This window comes from Dromiciops gliroides, chromosome 5 (genome assembly GCF_019393635.1).
Source record: "Dromiciops gliroides isolate mDroGli1 chromosome 5, mDroGli1.pri, whole genome shotgun sequence".
Lineage (NCBI taxonomy): Eukaryota > Metazoa > Chordata > Mammalia > Microbiotheria > Microbiotheriidae > Dromiciops > Dromiciops gliroides.
Genome location: NC_057865.1, coordinates 104,656,968 through 104,681,167, shown reverse-complemented (window position 1 = coordinate 104,681,167; position 24,200 = coordinate 104,656,968). Strand labels below are relative to the sequence as shown.

Sequence of the window (24,200 nt, the reverse complement as noted above, 5' to 3'; positions counted from 1 at the left end):
ACACCTTAAGTTGTTTTTTTGTTTTATTTTGTTTATTTTTTTGGAGGCAATCAGGGTTAAGTGACTTGCCCAGGGTCACTTAGCTAAGATGTATCTGAGGCCAGCTTTGAACTCAGGTTTTCCTGACTCCAAGGTCAGTGTTCCATCCACTGAGCCACTCAGCTGCCTTACACCACAACTTAAATTTTCTTATTTTGGGGGGAAAACCCAAACAATATGAGATTTACATGCCAGGAGACTTTATATTGTTTAAATTATTAGGAATTTAGTTTTGTCAGTTGCATTCCAAAGCCATTTTCAAGAGTGTTTGACTAGTAGATCTAAAAAGAAATGGAATTAACAACAGATAATACTGAAGCAAACCCCCCCCCCCACAAAAACACGACAGACTCATTTGTGTAGGCTAAAAAAACCACAAGCAAAATGAACCCAAACTTTTAGCATTGCAATTTTTAAGGCTTTTTCAGTGTATGGATTCCTTTAAACCCAAGTAACAACCTATCTCATCTGTTACTTTTTATAAAAAGGGATGTTTTTACCTAGGAAAGAAATCACGAATACAATTACATATATTTAGATATTCACTTATGGTTTCTAATGTAGTTTAACTTCTCCTTTAGAGAGACCACGTATATTGGAAACAACACATTTTGTTATGAATTTGTATTTGAGACCTGCTTGAGGCTTTTCATGTGAATCAACTTTTGAAAATCACTTTGAATCATGCTTTAACAAATGCTGGGAAAGGGTATTCAAATCATGAATCTATAAAACCTAGCTTTATTCCTTGTAGTTTTTTTTTTTTTTAGTGAGGCAATTGGGGTTAAGTGACTTGTCCAGGGTCACACAACTAGTAAGTGTTAAGTGTCTGAGGCTAAATTTGAACTCAGGTCCTCCTGAATCCAAGGCCAGTGCTCTATCCACTATGCCACCTAGCTGCCCCTATTCCTTGTAGTTTTTAAAATCAATCTTTGGAGAACTCTATTGAATGATATGCCAAATAATAAAATAAATACTTACTTTAGTACTTTCCATGAAAGATTTCAAAAACATGCAATAATTATAAACTTGAAAACTAAGTTTCATCCTAATGCTTACACACCATGCCATTTCCCCTTGTAGACAGTTCCAAATGAGCCAGATCCTATCCTTTGTCCAACTGTAATCTGCCCATCTGGAATCTCCCAATCATCACTTGAGTCTCGTCGACCAAGGGTTTTCTAAAATAAAATTCAACAAAAATAACATAAAAATCATATGTATTCATTCCAAAGGAAATGTATCTTACGACTTGCCTAAGCTTGGTAATGATATATGAAAAGATTTAGATTATAATTTTATTTTCCACCAGAACTGGCAATATCTGATTTATAATTTAGTTGGGATAGACAAAATGAATTGTTATTTTAGTACACATTTCTTAAACATGAATAATTAAATCTAACAGATCAGGGTCATTTCAACAATATTTATTTCCCCACACCCCTATTTCCCCACCCCCCCTCCCAATTACAAAGTCTTTCAAGCAGTTTTTATTATCTACCTTGTCTGATTCATTTCCCCCTCAAGCAAACAGGCTATCTAAACTCTTAAGTAAACATTTGCACACGCTATTCTTTCCCCTACCAAATCATCAAAAGCAATAGGTCTCCTTCCTAAGCTACCAATGCCTTTGTCTCAGCTGTGGCAGAGATGAGAACAGCAATCAGTGGTTCAGAAATAATCTCTGCCCCAAAAGACTGTCAGTTCAAAGTCTGTTTTTGGAATAAAAGGAATTGTGTATCATAGAGGACCAAATCGATACATCTGGATAATGCATTAAATGACTACAGCTGGTTTAAATCATTTTAGTTTTTGCATGAGGCAAACTTGTGTCAAGTGTTACTTGGATACTAATGATGCAACAAGATTCATAACAAATATCCACCTTTCTGAGTTGCTATGACATGGCTTCTAAAATAAGAAAAACTTAGGAAAAAAGCAGGAAGATGACCGTCTGTCCTTACCATTCTATTCCGGTCTTCAGAAGATGATGAAGATTTTCTTTCACGCTGAGGTCCTGGAGATTTTTGTAATGCTTTCACATTAGTTAGAGATCCAGGTAAGGAAGCAGGAGGGGTGGCAGACAAGCCTGTGGTTGACCCTGAATTATTTTTTAAAAAATGCATCCATTAAAGGAAGATCAAACAAATTTGTTTTTAAAAATCTTAAGAAATTTAAGACTCGTTTTAAAGATATAGTATCTCCAAATGTTTTGGAGGGATATTCATGTTTTATTGTGTTTATATAATTCTTACCAAATAAAATTCATAAAATTTTTTCTATCAAACTGTTGTAGTGGTATATGCTGAGTCTGAGTAAAAGTTTTCTAAAAAAAAAAAAACAACAACTAATACTAATAAAATTCACAAATTAGATGTTGTTTCTTTGGCAGAAGAAAACTAGTTCTGATAAAAAAAATTTGTTATGTCCCAAATATTTGGGATATAGCCATCTAATTTAAAAGGCACAGATCACAAATACAAACAAACAAAATATGGGAGTGGGCCTGTAACAGCCCTAAAAGTTTTTTTTTTTTAAATTCGGTTCTTTATGTTATCTAGAAATATAAAATATTTAATCCAAAGAAGCACACTATACTCTAATTTAAAGTTATACTACAATGAGTGTTATTGGCTCCTTGGAGTATATTAAACATAGAGAGGGATTCTTCATCTCTATATAAAGTTTATGATATACACAAAGTCAAAGAAGTTTTGCTGGTCAGAAAAAACAAAAACAAAAAAATCCTTTAAAAATGACCAAGACTTAGTGATACAAATTCTATGGCCTCATTGCTAAATTGATGCCAATGCAATGTGTCTATCAGTCAAGAGAATCCAAGCTACATATTCCTTGATTCATTCATTTATTTATTTTTGTTTGTTTGTTTGTTTTGGTGAGATAACTGAGGTTAAGTGACTTGCCCAGGGTCACATAGCTAGTAAGTGTCAGGTGTCTAAGGCCCCATTTGAATCCAGGTCCTCCTGACTCCAGGGCCGGTGCTCTATCCACTGTGCCACCTAGCTGCCCCTACATATTCTTTCTGAAAGGCAATTCATAAGTAAGAGCTGTAGGGAAAACTTGGATTTAGCAGTGCAGATCAAGGGATCCACTAGATTCTGGCAGCCTTGTCCTAGAGTCTGTAGAATGTTACTTCTGCTTCCTGTTAGCTCCTTTAGGGTATATCCAAAGAGCTTGCAAAACTCTTTAAGTTTAAGAGGAAACCACTAAAATGACTCCCATATTTTTAGGGGTTATGGAAAGTTATGGGGAAGGAAAGTGGGAAGGTAGTTCTGAGGTCATGCCAATAAGCAGAATCTAGTATTTCTGAATCTGACTCAGAGAGTGCCCCTATTTTTAAAAGTGGTGCAGTACTGAGATTTTCTCATAGAATTTTCCTGGGTTTAAATTTGGAGATTAAACATCTAAGGTACTCCTGGAGTCTTGTCATATGGATAATTACTTGGTAACACAGTTCAAATTAATCCCTCCACATACATTGCAACCCCCCCCCCAAAACCCCCCAAAACTTGAGGGAGATACTGCTTCTTAAGATGTTTACTGCCATTACTAGAAAAGTTATACTTCAACCTAATGCAAGAGGCAAAAATAACAGTAACATTAGTCAAGGTTAAGTCTGTAAAAATTGGGTCATCTCTTACATTCCATTCTCTGAAAGAACAAAATGGTGACTGAGATTGACTGGTCCAGTCTCTCTTTAGATATATAATTTCTGCAACAAATAGGCTCAATTGCTTCATGATGTTCAGCTGACTTAAGCTCTTCTGAGCAACTACATTAATTGGCTAATTTTCCTCAGTGAATTCTGCATACTTTCCAAGGAGTAGGTACAGTTGTCCTAGGAAAATGATCATAAGGACTAGAAGTTTAAGCTTAATGTTGAATAATTAATACTTTTTGGAAAATCTTTGAAAATAAACATCTCTATACATTGTTTTACAAAGAACTTTTCTGGGGACAACTCTGACAAAGGAATTATTCCCATTTTACAGACTGAGGACTTGCCAAGATTATAGAATTGAACATCAGACTCGGGACTTGGACTCAGTTGGTCTTTTTATTCTTATTTATTCTTATTAAGCTGTATTGCCTCCCATAAAATGGGTTCGGAGCACTCCCAGTGAGGAAACTCCCTCTACCAAAACAAATAAATAGCTGTTCTGCCTCTTACAGTCCCAGAGTTGCTTGACGGTGACGAAAGGTTCAGTAACTTGCCCAAGGCCACACAGTCGGCATTCTGTCTGAGGTGGAACTTGAACCCAGACCTTCCAGGACTAGAAGTTATCTCTCTCCCTACTATATCACGTTAAGCCCCACTATTTGTCTTTCAGATTAGGTGCAGTAAGATATCTACACTAATTTTGTACCATTAAATGAACTGCAGTAAGTATAACCATAGTGCTTGAAATATGGAGGAGTGACATGGGATGTTATCTCACTTTCTCGAGTCTAAAATCATGCTGCTCCCCTTTTTCTCTCATAGTAAATACTGAATCTAACATCATATAGCGTAAGTGAAGAACAAAAACAAGTTTTCTTATATACATTAAGAATTATCAGGTACGATAACTTTTATTTCTGCATAGTACCTTGTTTCTAGTGCTTAACACATTATAGTCTATTTCCCATAGCACAGGAGCATTAATTTTTTTTTTTTTTTAGTGAGGCAATTGGGGTTAAGTGACTTGCCCAGGGTCACACGGCTAGTAAGTGTTATGTGTCCAAGGCCGGATTTGAACTCAGGTATTCCTGAATCCAGGGCCGGTGCTTTATCCACTTCGCCACCTAGCCGCCCCAGGAGCATTAATATTGTTGATTATCAGAGAATCTCCAAAAAAAGCCCAAGTCCCAATAATGTGTCCCTGAATAATTTATTTCATTTACATTTTCACAGAATATGAATGCTAAAATACAAATAAAAACATTAATCACCACAAAGATGTCACTTAAATGATTAAAAATCAAAGAAATTCAGATCGAAGGCCCATACCTTGTAACCTCCTGTCTGGATAAATTTGCAATAACAGTGGCCAATAGTTACAAGGTTAAAAACAAGATGGAAACTTCAGCTCAGAATTTCCTTGCTTTTAAAAGTTTATGTCAGACAACATACAGAAAGCTAGTGGTAGTGAATATGTATAAGAAGCACATTCAGAGCATTCCAGCCAGGCTAAGCAGAAAATTGAGGTTTTTTTTCTCTGAAAACTCTCACACTTACAAACACACACTGTGAAGGTGAGGCACAAACAGCATTTGTGGGTTTTATTTATTTATTTTTTTGAGGGGGGTGGGGTTGGGGTGGTGTGAAAACAAGAAAGAAGAGCCCAACTACCTCTGAACACTGGGCCAGGCTCAAAATCAAACACTATTTCACTGGGGACAGAATGTAGGAGGGGACTGGGAGTCCGGGATTGGTATTTCCGAAGACAGCGCATCAGTTGGTTCAAGGGGGCTGTTAGAGAGAGAAAGAAAGGAGCAGGCAGAGACAGGAAGACAGACACACAGAAGAAATGAAAGAAGTCATGGGGAATAAATAAGATGACTTGAAGCCTGCTTAACAGAATAATTTTGGTCATTAAAAAAACCCAAACAAAACCAAATACTTATTTTTATAAAACCCCAATAACTAAAACAAACCAAAAAATCCTCCCCAAACCCAAAGCAACTTAATATGAAGGGTAAAAATTGCCATTTAATTTGAGGGACTAAGCAGGCACTTTTTTATGACTAGATTAATAGCTTTGTGATGCCAACATGACTGCAACATTTAAATGCTGGATGTATTAGGGAAAATTATCAAAAGCCACAGTTATCAAGACATATGAAAGTCAAACTGGCAACAACATTATCTGGTGGGTTCACAGAATAACAAACAAACAAAAATTTTCTATATCTGAAGTACTATAAACTCTAGAAGCAGAGTTCACAAGGCAAGGGAACCCAGTATTTTAGTAGTTTTAAAGGTGAAGAGGCAGTACAACAAAATGCAATTATACAATGGATTTGGGTACAAAAGACTTTGGATATTATATTGAAGGTATATAGCAAGTCAAAATGAGTAGGCCATATTAAGAGATATTTGTGAATAGCTATAAAAGCATTCAATGACTACTCTTGTTTATAAGATTACGGACAGATCTTGACAGGTTACAAGATACCCTGAAACATGATATTTTGGGCAATATTTTATGAGAAATATTCTTAAGATGAATATTTTCACGATTCTCCACATTTATAATTGGATAGTGTAATCAATTCAAGGTTTAGTGGGTAATGGGTTTGAATTCACCTTGTTTGCCTGTTTCCTGGGTAGGATTGAACTACCCCAAGGAGTAATTTAACAAACTTTATGCTTTTTTGAAGAAAACAAGGGGAAGTCATAAATACTGGCCCACTACTCCTAGTCACCTGGCATCATAGAAATTGGCTGGAATACTGGGGAGGTTGGAAAACCTCCAGGATATATTAATACAAAGATAGCAGTTATCAAGAGAAGTTTTGATCACTGAAAAACCTTGTGATCAAGTTTAAAAAAGAAATAAATATCCCAAAGGGAAATTTAGAAATTATACTTTGAGGATGGATACAGATCAACAAAGCAAGTCGAATTCTCCATGTGAAAATACTTCAAAATAGTTGATGGAACATTTAAGTTTCTTTCTTTTGTGTGCCTATTCTACCCAGCCTAATTAATATAGGTTTTATCAGGACAAATGCTAAACATCATAGAAAGGTAAAGCTGATAAATTTGGTTTTTCTCTACACATTTCTCTCTGTGTCTGTGTTTCATGAAACGAGCCAGTAAAAAAGGATAGAGGCAGCAAAGCAATCGCATTTTTTTCCCCCAAATTCTCTTGCAAAATTAAAATGACTACTTACCTCCATCACCCCGTAACCCCTGGTCTCTAATCAAGTCCTATAAATAAATAGTAATGTGTATTTACTTTGATTATACAGTTAAAGATCAAAAATAGTGTTGCATTTCCCACCAAATAGCACAAGTAGTTGGGCTAATTAAAATGAGGCCAGTTTGACTTCATAAAACTTAAAAACCACAGGCTGGCCAACCTCTAAGATGTCACCCAATAGAGAGACAGTCTCTAATTTGAACCTACTGATAAGAGATCAACTTAATAAAGATTTGTTTGTTTGTTTGTGAGGCAATTGGGGTTAAGTGACTTGCCCAAGGTCACACAGCTAGTAAGTGTAAGTGTCTGAGGCCAGATTTGAACTCAGGTCCTCTTGACTCCAGGACCAGTGCTCTATCCACTGCGCCACCTAGATTTAGAAAATTATTCCAGGTGCTCAAAATCAAGTGAAAGTATCAACTGACTTAAAAAAAGGCTTACCGACAATGAGAAAATCTAAATACATCTTACTTGAGTGACTGAAGGAGAGTCAGAAGTAGAACCCAAACTTCCCACTTCGGCCTGTCCTTTGCTCACCTGGGGCTGACTGAGCATTGTTCATGATCTACCACTACCCTTCAACTTCTCTGTGAATGAGTTTACTCATCTGCCAAGAGGCCCAACTTTCTGCATAGGAACCATCACATTAAACACAGAAGCAATTTACTTAAAGAGAAATTTCTGTTGGATGGTCAGCCCTTTATGCAGAGAACAATTTAGCAGCCATCTCTGGAGTAACTACTAAATACAAGCTGACATGGGGCATAAGACAGGCCTTAAAAGACTTTGTCATCTAATTGGGTTATTAAGAAGTAAAGGGAAGTTAATTAGCTATATAACATTTAGATAACAACTGAAGACAACAAGAAATACCAGAAGGTGCTACATGATTAATTGCTAAATGAAAGGTAGATACAATAAGAAAAGAAAGTACACTAGGAGTTCAGAGGAGGAAAAAAAAATCCCTCACTAAAAGACAAGGGAGTACTTGAGAAGGGTCTGCAGGGTGGACAGATTTGGATAGGAAGAAGAGAATGGCCTAAGCAAAGAGGCATGTGAATGAACACGTTATGTTCTAAGGACAATAAGTAGAAGGGTTTAATCAAACTAGTTTTATTGGAATGGAGTTCTTTCAATGTTTGAGATATAATTAAAGAGTTAGGTTGGGGCTAAACTATGGAATGCCTGAATGTCAAGCTACAGAGTTTAAATCTCATCCTGCAGGCAATGAACAGCCATCAAACTGATTCTGGGAAGGGGAAATAAATAATTAAGGAGAGAGAATATGGCAGAGTGAAAAGAAAGGCCTGTATTCAAGTCCTCCCTTTAATGCAAAATGGCAGCAGGACACTGGCCACTCTCTGCACTATCAAGTTGTAGACAAGGCACCCATGTGGATGGGCCCAGGAAACTCCTCCCCATGTGCCCCTACACACTAATGAAATCCCAGGTTTGATTAAAAAACAATGCCATGACTAAACAAGTGGATAAGTATAGCTAGAGAGAGGAGAGCCTACAGATCATCCATGAGAAACAAGAGCAGCCTTAGGGTAAAGAGACGGGGAAGGAGAGGACCAGAGGCAGAGACACCCACCGCAGGCTCTAAACTCCAAATGCTTGGCTGGGAAGAGTAAAAAAAGCACAACCTGGAATATGAGGGTGTTCTTTTGAAAACAAAATCGAATCACATGGATGAAGATATGGATGGCACGAGCATCAAGTTGTGTGGATGGAAAAAAGTTGGGCAAAAACAACTGATGCATTGGATAACAGAGTTCAGATCCAAAAAAATATCTTGGAAAATTTGAATGGCAGGTTGATATTAGGGAGATTAAATTTAAGAGGGATATCAACTGCACAAATAAGCTGGGTGGGGGAGGAGGGAGGACAAGAACAAGCACAGTTAGTTATAAAGCAGTTCACCTGAAAAAGATGGGTTTTAGTAGACAGCAAATTTAACAAGAGTCAACATGTCATCATTTTCCCCCAGTTTGTAGCAGTGTTAATAGAATAGTGGGTTTTCCATCCCTGGATATGCTTAGGCAAAAGGCGGATGAATTGTCAGGGACACAGCAGAAGAAGATCCATGTCTCAAGATGGGGTTGGGTTAGATGACCTCTTGAGTTCCCTTCCAACTTTATTCTAAGACAAGCCATTCATTAATCTATCTTTTAAATCATATCTATTATCTAGAAAGTTGAAACTGAGAAAACAGAGGCTAAGACTAGGCAGAAGGACAGCTAAGAAAGGGCAAGGTCTAATTTCCTGTGGTTGGTAGAAAAGGACTAAAATTAACCTAGCAGAAGAACCCTTTACACCTTCTAGCTGTATTTCCTATCTCTGGCCTCACCCTGTATGTTTTCTCTGTAATCTTTTATATTAAATTCCTTTTAAAAAATTACCTATAGGGGTAGTGGGCTGTTTGGGGGTAGGAGGCAGAAGAAATGAGACAAGGTAAAGAAACTATAACTTTTCCAATAAAATATCTAAATGCTGGGAAACCCAGGAAAAAGATAGCAAGTGATAGAAGTGACAAAAAAATATAAGCCTTGAGCAAGCCAGAGTCCAGTCTAGCTGTTTTCTTTTTTTTTTTTTTTTTTGTTTGTGTGAGGCAATTGGGGTTAAGTGACTTGCCCAGGGTCACACAGCTAATACATGTCAAGTGTCTGAGGCCAGATTTGAACTCAGGTCCTCCTGATTCCAGGGCCGGTGCTTTATCCACTGCACCACCTAGCTGCCCCCCCCCCCCCCCCCCGCCGAGTCTAGCTGTTTTCAAAGAAGTGGTATCCTAGGCAAATGGTAGCCCCTGGATCTTTCTTCCCTAGATGCTTGGTCCATAGCATTACAATTTGGCGAAACACATCATAAAGAAAAGATATGTTTGAATGGATTATGATGAATTATTGGAGAAAGGAAGGTGTTCATGGCTATATAGGAGCTAAATCAATGATTATCTCTTGGGGATAATTGTGTCTATGTAGAGGCATATTTTGAACACACCACAAGTGTGTTCATATAAAAGATTAAAAATAAATACAACTTAATGAAGTAATTTAAAATAACTTTTAGAGCACATTAGTTATGGTGATATTTTTCACAAAAACTGCCAAGTAATGAATGGCTGAGAGCTTCATAAGTAGAGAACTACATGGAGTGGGGCATAAGAATAAAGAGTATCATGACTGGTTAAAAGCATTCATCAGTAACAGACATAAATTTATGCGGATGTCAACATTTCTCTGATCTGTGATTAGTGAAAAGTTTTCTTTTCTACTACAACTAAAAAAATGCATAAAAAGGTAATTCAATGTATTGTGACTCTAAAGATACGGAATACTTACATCAATATTGACAGGCTCTATTGTGTTTATATGCACATTGGGAGCTGATGAGGATCGGTCCCGTTGCCCAAACTGGTTCCGATGATCCTCATCTGCTGGTCGAAAGGGCTGTGGGATTGGAATGGATTTTGAAGGCGATGGACTGGTAAGAATTGGGGGCCTGGAAAATCAAGTTTGGAAGATAAGATTCTGAACTACTATGCATGCTACTTCACATTTGAAAATGGAACAATAGACACTTCTTTGTATTTATATTTTCAAATAAAATCAAAGTTGAGAAAGCATTTAAAAATTATCACCATCATTAACAGATTAATAGAATTTTTCAAATACACAACCACAATTAATCTTAAGAAGGCAGCTTTGCTCAGCACCTTAAGACGAGGCCTTTAGGACCCTGCTTGATTACATTACTAGATTTATCTCAAGGGTAGTGAAAAATCACCTGTGGTCACCAGTTGATATTCTTAGTTCTCTACTTGGAGAAACTATTTAAAAGTTAGTAGAAAGTAGCTCAATACATCTACCACCTAGTTATCCACATAATTTCCATCATGCTAGAAATCACTAATGCCAAAGACATTATTATATTAAGGGAGGTAGGGAGATAGAGGGCTAAGTAAATAAGAGTTTTTTTTTTTTTTTAAAGAACTTAAAAGACCACATACTGTAGAGGCTTGCAGGAAGTGCCATGACATGCTTGACTCTCCACTTTTATGCTCAGCTTTCCCTTTATTTCCAATGTTCTCCTTATGTTCTGAGATCTTTAATATCCCTGACACAAGCATGTACTCCCCACTCCAAGCACAGAATTATTCACTCTTCATATGGCAAATGACACTGAAGTAGGTATGTCATGTTTCTTTCTGATACTTTCTACCTAACAAATGAGATATTTGTAAAGCAACCAACAGAGTGCCTGGCATATAATGGGTACTTAGTAAATGCTTGCTGCTTCCCTTTCTCCTCAGCCCACTTGTTTACCAAATGCCATGGTTTAGAGCTCTAAAGAAATAAATGAGAAATCTCTCTACCCAGAACTCTTTGAGGGAAGGATACAAGGTCTGGAGAGAGGAGGGTGTGTGAGACTTCCTCATGACCCCTAAGTTGTCACGAGTTGTGCTGGAGCATTTGAAACGACGCTGTTTCCTCAGGAAACAGAGAAGAAAGTTGTAGGGAGCCTAGAGTCTCAAGAACAAGACAGCAGATCATTCAATATTGTGAACATTCAACTGCTGGTGATCAAATGTTCTCAAACAACCTTCAGGACCACCAAATGTCTCAGCTGAATTCATCAACAGCTCTTTCCTCACTGGTGGATACCTTCACACTTGCCTAGAAGGAGTGAATGTTACCTACCAAAAGTATCAAATGGCAGGCAGGAAGATTGAGTGAAGGTGAAGAGCAAGTGAAGGTAAAGAGTAGAAAGTTGAATGTTGTTATTATTCCTTTTCCCTGATGTGAAAAACTGGGCCCAGGAACCAGGGATAGACTGAAAATAAGAGAATGAAGTTGAATGTGTCTTGGAAGTGAGGAGAGAGCTTAACAAAGAATCAAGAATTGAGGTAAAAAGAGTATTAGTCATAGAAAAAAGGCAAATGAGACAACACGAATCTGTATGAAAATGATACAGAAGCATGAGGGGAGGTCTAATATGGAAGAAAGTCACCAAAAGAAGTGAAAGCAGTTCTAAGCAGAGAATATTTGGATTTAGGGCCTATAATAGGATGATACTAGAGATATGCTTGGCTTCCTTACATTTCTGTGTATTTCATATTCAGAAACCAGAGGTGAATCTGGAATGTTAAAAATGAAAGGAATCACTTGAAACATTTCTTAAACCAATATTCACTGCAAAAGAGGATAGAAAAGGGAATAAAACTTAGGATAAAACATTTAGGTTCCTCAAATTCCCCATACTTCATATTTCTAACTTATAAAATGGTAACAGAAACATCATCTTCCTAAGTGCTGAGATATGGTAATAAATACTGCATAAATGTATTGATTGATATAATAACTTCAAGGTTAGGGGCAGCTAGGTGGCACAGTAGATAAAGTACTGGCCCTGGATTCAGGAAGACCTCAGTTCAAATCCAGCCTCAGACATTTGACACTAGCTGTGTGACCCTGGGCAAGTCACTTAACCCATATGCCCCGAAAAATATATAAACAAACAAACAAGCAAATCAATCAATCAATCAATCAATCAATCAATCAATCAATCAATCACTTCAGGGTTAGAAACACAAAATTAATCTTTAAATTATTTGATTTTTGTACAAGACTGCATATATAGTCCAAACCGAAGAAAATTCTTTAGTGTCATGAATGCTGTAAAGGCATCCCAAGTATCTTGAAGATGAGTTACGTGGAGAGGGTTTGGAAGGGGAGAAGGTTTTAGCAGAAGGACTTAACACATAGTGAGGGCTGAGGGAGGAGGAAGCGGAAAGTGGCAATGAACAACTCCCAAATAAACCATACTTTGGTATTCTGAAGGCCACCAACCAGTGGTTTTGCTTCTTCAGGGCATATTACTTGGAGGCAAAAGGATACTACAGTTTGTGAGGATGAAAATTAATACATTATACTAGACAAAGAATCCATTTAAGGCTGCCATTGAAATATGTAATAAGACAATTCACAGTAAAGCTAGTCTAAAATCAGTCTTTATTCCACTTGAGTTACTCATGGAAACCTCAGTTTCTAGGAAAACTCTTTGGGATACCTGTTTGCTGCTAGCCAAGTGAATAGATGGGGCAAGAATGACGGTAATGATGAATGACTAGAAACCAGGCCTACTGATTTTAATAACGTGTTGATACAAAGAATTGTGAGGGAAGAAGGCATGCTTTTAGGAAAGGATGTCATGCAGTATAGGGGAAAAAATATCCTAAACAACTAACCACAATCAAATAGTAGATAACGGATGGGGTATTTTATTAATATAATCCAAGTTGTTGGTAACAAATAAAAAAAAAGGCTTTTAATCTCTATCACCATTATTAAAAGATACTTTTGACCACTATCTAATTTTCAGTGTCAAATACTTTTATAAAAAAATTTGAAACAAAGTGGCTGCTCCTGTTCAGTGATATGCAAATAAAATGCTGGCCTTTTTTGATTAGGGGTATATCTTATAATATATTACACATCTCTCTTAAAAAAAAAAAAAGCATGGATCTCTAACTTTTATCCAAAAGAAGGCACTGCATTGCCACTCAAGCAAATCTTGATCATAGTCAATATTTTATTTGGTCAAAATCACTATTTTTATCATGGCAATGGGCAATAATTCCACGAAATCTATTGGTGGTTAGGCAAAAGGTCAACATAAGCTTATTTTTTTAAACAAGCACACATGTGCATATACAGCATGAGCTCAGTAAGGGTTCTTTCTGGATGAGACTTTAGCCATTGTATTTGCTATGCTCATTTGCTCAGGACTACAGTTAATCAGCTAAGTTATAAATAAAAAATCCATAATATAGGATAACAGTTTCCAATCCCTAGTTATAACTGAATGGAAGACAAATATATACCACAGTGAACATTTAGGGAGGTTAGAGTGAATTCTCCTTGTAGTTCACAAATTGTGCTAATAGAGCAACCAGGACTTACCGTTAGAAAGGCATCCAGAGCTTATTAGAATTTTCAGCAGTGCATGCCATGGTCGAAGAATTAATAAGTCCTCATTTTAACACTGGTCTTCTGAGAAGTGGTATACAATTGTTCCAGGCCAATGATGCTATGCATCATTAAAGAGAGAGGCAACTAAGATAAAGGACCCACTAGAATGTACAGCTACTTTTAATAGCCAAAGAAATTGGTATACAAACTTTTTGCTAAAATTCCTAGGAACCCAGTACTATAATATAGAATTCAGTATAGCATAGGTCTAGGTAAAGATACAATTTTTTCATCTCTTTCAAAAAGTTGTTTGGCTTAATGATATGAAATAGAGACTGAGCACTAGATGCTGTAGGATGAAAAAAAAGTGGGATTAAAACCGACATAGCCTCATGTCTCAAGACCCTTAACTCTACAGGAAAGACATCCTAAAGCATGGCTACTTTAAAATTCTGTTTAGTTACACTTCCCCAAAGGTCTATAGGTATCAAAATAAATTATGTTGCCTTCTATAAAAGAGGGGGAGGTATGGTGGGAGGGTCAGTGAACTCCGCAAATTAAGCACCAGCTTTTGTGCTTATTATTGGTGTGACCCTGAGAAAGTTACCCACTGGTTCTGAGCATCAACTGCCTCATCTGCCAGATGAGGGTGTGACTTCCAACCAGGATGGCTACCTGAACACGAGGCAGATCGTCCAGCCTCCATATATCTGTTCTAGAAAAACCCTCAAGTTTCCACTTGACCAAATAATGATTAAGGAATATAATGAGAAACCATAAGCGATTTCTTCCATCCCAGAGCAGCACAAGAGCTCAGCCAGAAGCTGTTGGGCAATAGGAAAAGAGGCCAGCTACTACTAGTGCAGAGCAGTTTTCCTGGGTAACCAATAATAGGCTAAGCACATGTGTAGCCAATAAGGTTTGCAACGATTGGAATGATGCCACCTGCTGGAGACTTACTGTAGAAAAGCTCCGCCATGAAAGGAAGGTCTTTGAGGGCAAGGCCATGCGGCTTTTCTTTGGCATCAGGAAGTGACGTTTGCTGGTGGGAGGAAGAAGGGGGAGCCGGGTGCTGTCTCGCTCTCTTTTCCTGGGGATGCTGGTGGAGAAGGGAGCTAGAAACGCGCTCTCCCTTTAATAGATAGGAATCTAGGCCTTTTTCTCTCTCTTTACCAAATTCTTATTCTCCTTAATAAATGCTAAAAAGTCTAACTGTTGCTAAAGCTTATAATATATTGGCGACCACTCATTAGATATTTTAGATAGTTTAGCTAGAATTTTAGCCCTTAACAGATGGCAACCATGAAGGGATAAGCTGAACCTCACTCTTCTGATCTTCTGGTAGGGTAAGAAATTTCCCATGCCCTGTCCCTTTAAATCCAAAGCACTGCTGAATTGCCAGGTATTTTCCCTTTAAATTTTTTCAAATGGACCTTTTAAACTCCCTAATTACCCTATTTTTGATTTTAGTTTGTTTAACTAAACAAATGGGAGATAAGATCATGTTAATGCTTTGTTTTTGAGGATTTTCTATTTTTCTTTTTCCTTTTGTGGGAGGAGCCATCCCCACCCCCTCTCCCAGCCATGCTTTTTCAGAGAAGCTTTATTTTTTTCAAATTCTAATGCTGAGAGATTCTCTAATTTTGCATGCCTGGAGGCAACGACCCAACCTCTGGAAGCTTTTAATCCCCTAGCACCAGGAGGCAAAGTGGGGGAAGGGGAATCCAGGACTGAGTTCAAAATCAAGCCTGATTCAAATTGCCTTGGTCCCTCCCCTCCTCTCCAGACCCCACCTTCTACCCCTCCCTTGGCCAAGCCCCTTGATTCCCCAGCCTGGGAAGCCCAGAGATCTAATGCGCATGCGCAGCTTTCTCTACCTGCATTTGCAGCTTCAGGCTCAGCCCTTCCCTGGCCTGGCTGTGCTTCTGATTCAACCTTAGAAAGCCCTTTAAATTCCAGATATGCTTGTTTTGTTCATAATTTTGCTAATCTGTTTTTGTCTTTAATTAGTAACCTTCTAAAGCATTTGTATTATGAAAGGACTGACAGACAATATAGAGGGGTTAAAGAAGAAAAACTTAAGCTGAATAAGAATGACAATCATCAACATAGTCAAGACTCCACTTCTTTTGCCATGGAAGGGTACATATTTTACAGAAATGCAGAAGTAAGCAGCAAGGTATTGATATGAGTATTGGGGATTTTAGATATCGGAATTAAAAGTGTTCTAAATTCTGAATAGTATCAGTTCAGAGGTTACATAGGATTTCTATGCTATTACATCTACATTTTGAAATTAATGGTATGGATTTATTTTCATAGAGATTTTCATGCTTTTGAGATTGTGTTTTATACTTAGTTTTTAAAACAAGGAGAATATTTGTAAAAGCTTTTATAGTCACGTGATCAAGTTTATGTTTTATAATACTCTTATTCATATTAAGTTCATATTCATTTAGATTTCCCTAGTTTGAATTTCATTGTCTTTTATTGTTCCATGTGTATTTTCTTCTATTCATTCATCTATCTAATTTTGAAACAATGCAAGATGGTTTTGATTTCATAACACAGTGTTAATTCTAGGAGTATTGTGCTCCCATATTCTGAGTTGTTTGTTTTTGTTATTTTTTTTCTCTCAACTGATTATTTGATCAAACTCTTTAAAGCATTTCCCTGGCAAATTGGTTGCCATGGCAAGTGTAAATTTATTCTAGAAGTATTATTTTTGATAAGCATATTCCAAAAAAAAAAAAAAAGAGGGGAACATTTGTAAAAGTTTTCTTTATTTAAAAAAAAATTTTCTTTGAGATTGTGTTGTGCTTTAACTTGTATTTAAATGTGTTCCGATTTTTCACAAAAGCAACTGTATACTTAGTAAAAAAAAGGTATTATTTGAAGTTGTTGCATAATTGTATATTATATTCTGAGTCAAGATGTATTCACATTTTTGCGATCATTTATTATCCTCAATTTTTAAATCCATATGAGACTTGGATTATGGGAACTTATCATTTAAGACATTAATTGCCTTTATTCTGAGTTATCAGATGCCAGTTGGCCAAGATGCTATCCAATCACAAGAGGAATACATGCAAGAGCAGACACTGAACTGTCACATGAGAGAACGGTTTTTGACAAATGTTGAGGTTGGATTCTCTTGGCTTAATATTCATTTTATTTTTCCCCACAATACTGTACAGATGGCTGGAAGTTTTGATCCCACCCATCTCATTCTTCACCTGGCTTCTATGCCCCCTCCTATATGCCTGATGCCATGGACATCTGAATCCCATGCATCTGATTAAGTCTGACTCAGTTTCCTCCAATATGTTCGGTGGCATGGACATATATTCCATCCACCTATTTTAAGCCTGGCACACTGCATGGGCAGTACATATTGCTGAAGTGTGGGAATGCTCATATCCCATCATTTCTCTGTTCTTTTATGGTAACCCCCATAATTATCTCAGGTGTCATGATAAATACAGTGTTGAATTTGGCCTTGACATCTGTTACCAATTATATTAGATTTTTAAGTTTCTCATAATGGTATGAGGATAATTAGGCAGATGATGCAAAAAGTAATGAAACAAAGATAAAAATTATTTTTAAAAATTAATATCGCAGCAATTGTCTTCTCAATTAACCCTCCACAAGGGGGAGACTATAGTAATATTAATTTTAGAGAATGTTCCAATTTTTGTTTTATTATATGTTTCATGTGTAACAACAGAGATTCTGAATTCATTGTTTGATTTGATTATTGACAAAGCTATTTTAAAGTTGTGTTAAGCTCAATTTTGTAGGAATTTTCCTGGCTGATTACCACCACCCACACATCAACCCCTGAAAAGACTTCCATTCCACGACTACAACTAAAGGACATCTGAGAAAAGACTCAAAGACTTTAAATGAACAGTTTTATTTTGTTGTTGTTTTTTTTTTTTCTCTTTTCTCTTTCTGTTATAATATACACCATCTGTAACATGTACTCTCTGCAGAGGCCCTCCCTTTGCAAGACCAATGTCAAAGCGTCGGGTTCATGAGGACAAAAAATTGCCCCTCTGGACAAAACTTTCCTCTCTTCCTTTTCTATATTGTTATTAACATATTGTTAGTTAGCATAGGTTATAATATCCTGTTATTTTTGACTGTTTCATCAAGGAAATGCCCCATTTCTTGAGGAAACAAAGGGGGGACTGTAACGACTGGAATGACGCCACCTGCTGGAGACTTACTGTAGGAAAGCTCCGCCATGAAAGGAAGGTCTTTGAGGTCAAGGCCATGCGGATTTTCTCTGGCATCAGGAAGTGACGTTTGCTGGTGGGAGGAGGAAAGGGGAGCCGGGCACTCTCCCTTTGATAGGAATCTAGGCCTTTTCTTCTCTCTTTACCAAATTCTTATTCTTCTTAATAAATGCTAAAAAGCCTAACTCTTGCTAAAGCTTATAATTTATTGGCAACCACTCATTAGATATTTTAGATAGTTTAGCTAGAATTTTAGCCCTTAACAGGTTCTGTGTCCAGAGGCAGCCAGAGCATAGGACTTCCCTGAGAAAGGCCCAGAGTGATGATCTTAGAAGTCAGTGAGGGGAAACAGATAGCACTTAGTCTGGTGCTACAGGGTTCAAAGCAGAAAGTTCCAGGTCCACAAGTTCTGAAGTTCCTAACATTTCTGTCCTCAGTTGCCAGAGAGGGTAATGAAGACCCTGAGGTTTGAATCTCAAAAATTCAAGGGGTCATTACGAGTATCCAAATGATCCAGGTGAAACCGAGCAGGGCTGACCCACCCCACTGTGAAATTTAAAATTGGATATTAGATCATAAATCTCCCCTACTTAACTTTTCCCTTAATTTATCTCCCAGACTAGTAAATGGAAGAAGCTTCTGGTTTTCTAGATAGAGCCTTTATTGTATATAAGGTGTTGTTGATTAGAAGGATAGGAAAGTAGAAATACAGTAGAAATCGTCTTAAATCTAGGCTTAGTCTATATTTCTTATAAAAACTCACCAAACCAAAAAAGGCCACCTTTGGAGTGAGGGAGACCGTCTGTGCTGCGCCGCCAGGAGTCCCGCCAAGCAGGCAAAAAGGCCTCCTCTGCTTCTCTCCACCCCGGAAGTCAAAAAACCCCGGCAGGCAGTCTGACATGCGCAGCAGGCGGACTGTACCCGGCAGGCAGTCTGACATGCGCAGCAGGCGGACTGTTCATCTCCTCCCCAAAAGGGTGGTCCTTGAAAAACTGGCGTCTTTCAGTTATCCTAACCGACTGTTAAAAACTTTCATATTTTACCACACCACCCAAGTACAGCAGAAGGGCAGAGTCTGGGCCTAGGAAAAAAGCCTTTAATTCATGAATTGAAGCTAGAGGGCTAAATGAATCAAAGGAAACACCCACAAGTATAAAATGTTATTATAGGTCTACTGATCCCCCCCCCCAAAAGGAGAGTAAATCTATAATGATTATAAGCAGAGAATCAAAGGAAAAAAATGGGATATTCCCCAAAGACAACATGAACACTTAGAAGAAATGAAGAAATTAAAAATAAAGAAATAAAAGACCTACAGAAAACATATGAAAATACTTTAGAAGAGAAGATATAAACCTACCCTATGAAACAGATTCCCTAAAACAGGAAATAAACTAAAAATAAATGATTCTATGACACAAGAAAATGTTTTTAATCAAAACATTTTAGAAATAAAATATCTGATATCCCAAACAAATAAACTGGGCAAAAGGACAAGAAGAAATAATTTAAGAATCACCAGACTCCCTGAAAATTATGATTTAAAAAAAAGCCTGAGCACTATATTTCAACAAATCATAAATGAAAACTGCCCAAATCTATTAGAAAAAGAGGGCAAAGATAGATGTACTCCACTAAGCAACTCCTGAAAGAAACTCTAATAAGAAAAACCCTTGGAATATCCAAGCTATAATCCAGTACTCTTACGTATAAGCATCCAGAAAGAAGTACCAAAGAACAATGGTTGGAAACAGGAGCTGGAAACTTCTACCACAAATGAGAGAATGCAATATTCCAAAAGGCAAGTTATAGGCTTGCGACCAAGAGTAACTCATTCCTACAAAGTTTAATATGACTCTACAGGAAGAAAAATGGACTTTTAATTCAAGAGGACTTTCAAGCATTTCTGATGAAAAGTCCAGAGAAAGGTAGAAAATTAAGTTGGATGAGGTTTAATCTCTTCAAAGGGCCCTCGGGTGCTAAATAATACATAATAAAAAAAGAGGTCCTGGAGTAGATTGGTTCTGTTCTGACAGTTTGAAGAGGGGAAAGTGTTAGAGGTATAAAAGGGATACATGAATGTAGAAAAGAAAAAGGTTAGGGTAGAATGTGCTTTTTCTCATATGTCAGAGTATAAGAAACATGGAGAAGGGCGGGAGAAGTGAGTATCACAAGGACCTCACTCTTATCTGAAATGGACAAAGGAGGGTTGAATGCACATATACAAAGAGAAACGGGTATAGAAATATACTAAATAATAGGATAGAGAGGATATGCTTAAGAAGGAGAATAATACTGGAAGAAAGAAGCAAAGCAAACTTCCTTTTCCTGAACTAGGGGATTAAAATGGGGGTGGGGGAATAAAAGAACTCGCATCTAAAGCGGTGCCACAGGCAATTGACAAATAATTAAACAAATCATGAAATAAATGAAATGGAACAGTACTGTGCCATAAGAAATGATAGCAATGATTCCAGAGCATCCTGGGTAGTATGAACTGATGAACAATGCAGTGAGCAGAATCAGAACAATTTACATGAGGTCAGAAACCCTGTGAAGAAAAACAACTTTGAAAGACACAAAGATCATTGCAATGTCGTCAGAGGGCCCTGGATGAGTCATGTTATCCACCTCTTGACAGAGAGGTGAAGGACAGAAGGTACAGAGACAGTCATATTTTTGGACACAACCACTGTGTGGATTTATTTTGCTTGACTATGCCTATCTGTTACAAGAGGGTTATTTATTTATTTATTTTTTGGTTTTCCCCTAGGTTTTTAACTGGGGTGGAAGGTAGGGTTGGCAGTTGTGATACAAAAAAAGAGGGCCATTAAAACATTAATATAAGTGGTATAAGATGGAGATTTACAGTTTCATGTAGAATCCACCTGTGCTCTTATGTATGGAAATAGGTTTTGGGTTTTTTTTTTAAAGTTCACTTTTTTTTCCCCAATTTTTTTTTTGGTGAGGCAATTGGGGTTAAGTGACTTGCCCAGGGTCACACAGCTAGTAAGTTTCAAGTGTCCGAGGCCGGATTTGAACTCAGGTCCTCCTGCTGACTCCAGGGCCGGTGCTCTATCCACTGTGCCACCTAGCTGCCCCCACAACTTAAAAAAAAACTTAAAAAGAAAGGACTACCCATCATAAATGAGGTGTTAGTAGTCTTTTCATGCTGGTTTGACTACATGTGGAGTATCATGGTCACTTCTCTGCACATCCACCCAAGGGATAGCAATAAGAATGTCAAGGGCCTGGAATCCAAGTCATGTGAGGATCAGTAACTAAAGGAACAGTAGCTATTTAGCCTAGATAAGAGAAGGTTTAGGGAAAAGATGAAAGCTGTCTTCCAAGTACTTGGAAAAGCTGTTGTGTAGACTTTTCCTGTTGATTGTAAGAGGGAAGAAACAGGAAAAATGAAAAGATGTTGTAAAATCACAAGTTTAGGTCTCACATAAAGAAAACTTCCTAACAATTACAGTTATTCAAAAGTGGCAGGGGTTGCCTCTGGAAGTAGTGGGTTCCCCATCACTGGTGGTACTCTGGGACTGGCTGCACTAAGCTGCCCAGTCGAGTCTTTTTCAACTCTATGATGAGTTTTGCCTCTAGTGAAAAGATATTTATAACTAGTATTAAAGAGGCTTAGTTGTAAAAGGAAACTGAACACAGATTTGTTGGCCCACATGAGGTTTAACAATGTTCTTTATGCCTGGTTTAGAAGATAACCTCAAAAAGGATAACTTAAGGAAGAAATTATGAAATGGACTAAGAACTTGCAATGATGTAGAAAGAAGGGCGCAGAACCAAAAGAGCAATTTATACAGTAATGAAAACAATGTAAAGAAAAACAACTTAAAAAACGTATTGCATATTCTCTAAACATGTCTCCAAAGGACCTCTGATGATGAAGCATGTTGCCCACCTTCTGACAGTAAGGTGATAGACTCAAAGTGCAGAATGAGACATGTTTTTGGACATAGATACTGTGTACATTCATTTTACTTGAACTTTATTTGTTATGAGGACTGCATTTTCCTTTTCTGTATGAGGGGGAGGGAATTCAAGGAAGAATAATAGGGTGCTAAAAAATAGACAAGGGTCATAGAAGCATTTTTAAGTTCATAGAAGAGAACTGAGGGAAGTTCATAAGAAATATTAGCATATGTGGCTGTGAGATATGAAATAAATGGGTATATGAATATGGCAACATAAAAATGACCCTTCATGGGAAAACACAGGTGTGTACTGAGATATGAATGTAAGTGTCTCTAAAACCTGATGGTGTGAGACAAGATGTCATTGGTGACATTAGCTAATGGAACAGGTATAGATGATGGTATGCAGAGTACAAGACAAGGACTTAACTGGAATATCACTGTATTTACACAGCACTGTTCACTGCTACTATTGTTTCTATTCTAAATGCTACTATTATTTCATTCATACCAACTAATAGGACAACTAAAATTAATAGGAATATTTAAAAACTGAAGTTCCTTAAAAATAACAACAAAAACTAAGAGGGGAAATAGGTACTATACCACAGTTGCCTGAACTTTCTTTCTGAGTCCACAAGTCACAAGATACATATATATGTGTTCTGAATAGGAAGAAGTTATATTCACAATGATGACTGACTGTCATGAGCCTTGTGATTTGATCCCCAACCACAAATCATTTAGTGTGGCATGGGTTTACATATAACTGGGTGGATAATTAAGAGTATCTCCCCCATGTAGAGAAACATTAAATTAATGCTATAAATATTGGAAGTTCAAATTATACATAGTGGCATAACCACCTCTTAACCTAGACACTGAAGAAATTACATTTATTCCCCTTGATTATTTGAATCCCCTTGATTTATTCACCAGGTGTGAAATAATCAAAATTAAGATAATTACTGGGAAAAGACTGTGATTATTTAAACTCTGCAAAGGTGGCTAGAAAACACCACAGCACTTTTCAGGTTTGCTTCAGAAGAATCAGATTTAACAGTTCATTACTGGAGTGGTATATTTCACAAATGTCAAAGAAAACTTTATACATATTGATGCCTACTGCTTCAATCTCACATACTGGCAGGTTACTGTATATTAAATGCTCAAATGAGAAGGCTATAAACTATTAGAATTTTATGAAGAAAGATATAGGACACTTCTCCAATATTATTTTAATAAAGATATTTAAAAGAAGTTATATCACAATTACAAACTATAGAAAAGAAAAAAAGTAGTATGGAAAAGGTTACCAATCCAGAAAGCAACTGTTAATTGCAGCTCTTATCAAAGCAGTAGTAAAGAAAACAAGCATAAAATTCAACTGTATTAGTTGCTTAATAAATATTTACAATTAACATTTGCTTATGTTTACGTCTAGTTCATGCAACCAGAAAAGACAATTAGAGAAAAGTAGGGAAAGAAAATAAATGTATAACAAAGCTTGCATACATTGAGTAAACATGGGAAGTCATTGAAAAATTATCTTTTCCCCTAAATTTGCTTCTCCTTTTGATTTCTGTCTGGGACTCCAATGTTGATGCTATCTCCTATATTGGATATATGTCCTCAGGATTATGACAACACTTTCCCTTTCCTTCACATCTAGCATCTAAATACCAATGTCTGTTTATGGTCTGTCCAAACTGCTTTCTTATCTTCTTTTTCTTTTCTTTTTTTTTTTTTGGTGAGGCAATTGGGGTTGTGACTTGCCCAGGGTCACACAGCTAGTAAGTGTTAAGTGTCCGAGGTCGGATTTGAACTCAGTTCCTCCTGAATCCAGGGCTGGTGCTCTATCCACTGCGCCACCTAGCTGCCCCTCTTATCTTCTTTATTCCCCCTTCTCAATATGGACCCTTTTTTCCACTTGCTTGGACTACCGAAATACTCTAACAGGTCTGCCCATATCACAAAATCTCAGGATCAGAAGGAACCCCAGAGGCCACTATTCTAATGGATACTTGAACAAGAATTCCCCCTCCAAAATATCTGAGAAAAATTATGAACCAGTCTTTC

At 37.2% G+C, this 24,200-nt stretch overlaps 1 protein-coding gene across 2 annotated transcripts in view; it reads right to left on the bottom strand.

The window, feature by feature from the left end:
• BRAF (B-Raf proto-oncogene, serine/threonine kinase) overlaps positions 1-24,200 on the bottom strand; it is a 153,044-nt gene that overhangs the window by 44,259 nt on the left and 84,585 nt on the right. The window contains exons 8-12 of one of the 2 annotated variants that reach the window (XM_043965648.1): positions 10,313-10,472; positions 6,943-6,979; positions 5,396-5,515; positions 2,007-2,143; positions 1,103-1,220 (exon numbers count right to left, since the gene is read on the bottom strand). In XM_043965648.1, the coding sequence (XP_043821583.1) occupies positions 1,103-1,220; positions 2,007-2,143; positions 5,396-5,515; positions 6,943-6,979; positions 10,313-10,472 (572 nt within the window). The remainder of the gene's footprint in view (positions 1-1,102; positions 1,221-2,006; positions 2,144-5,395; positions 5,516-6,942; positions 6,980-10,312; positions 10,473-24,200) is intronic. The other variant, XM_043965649.1, reaches the window with a different exon arrangement.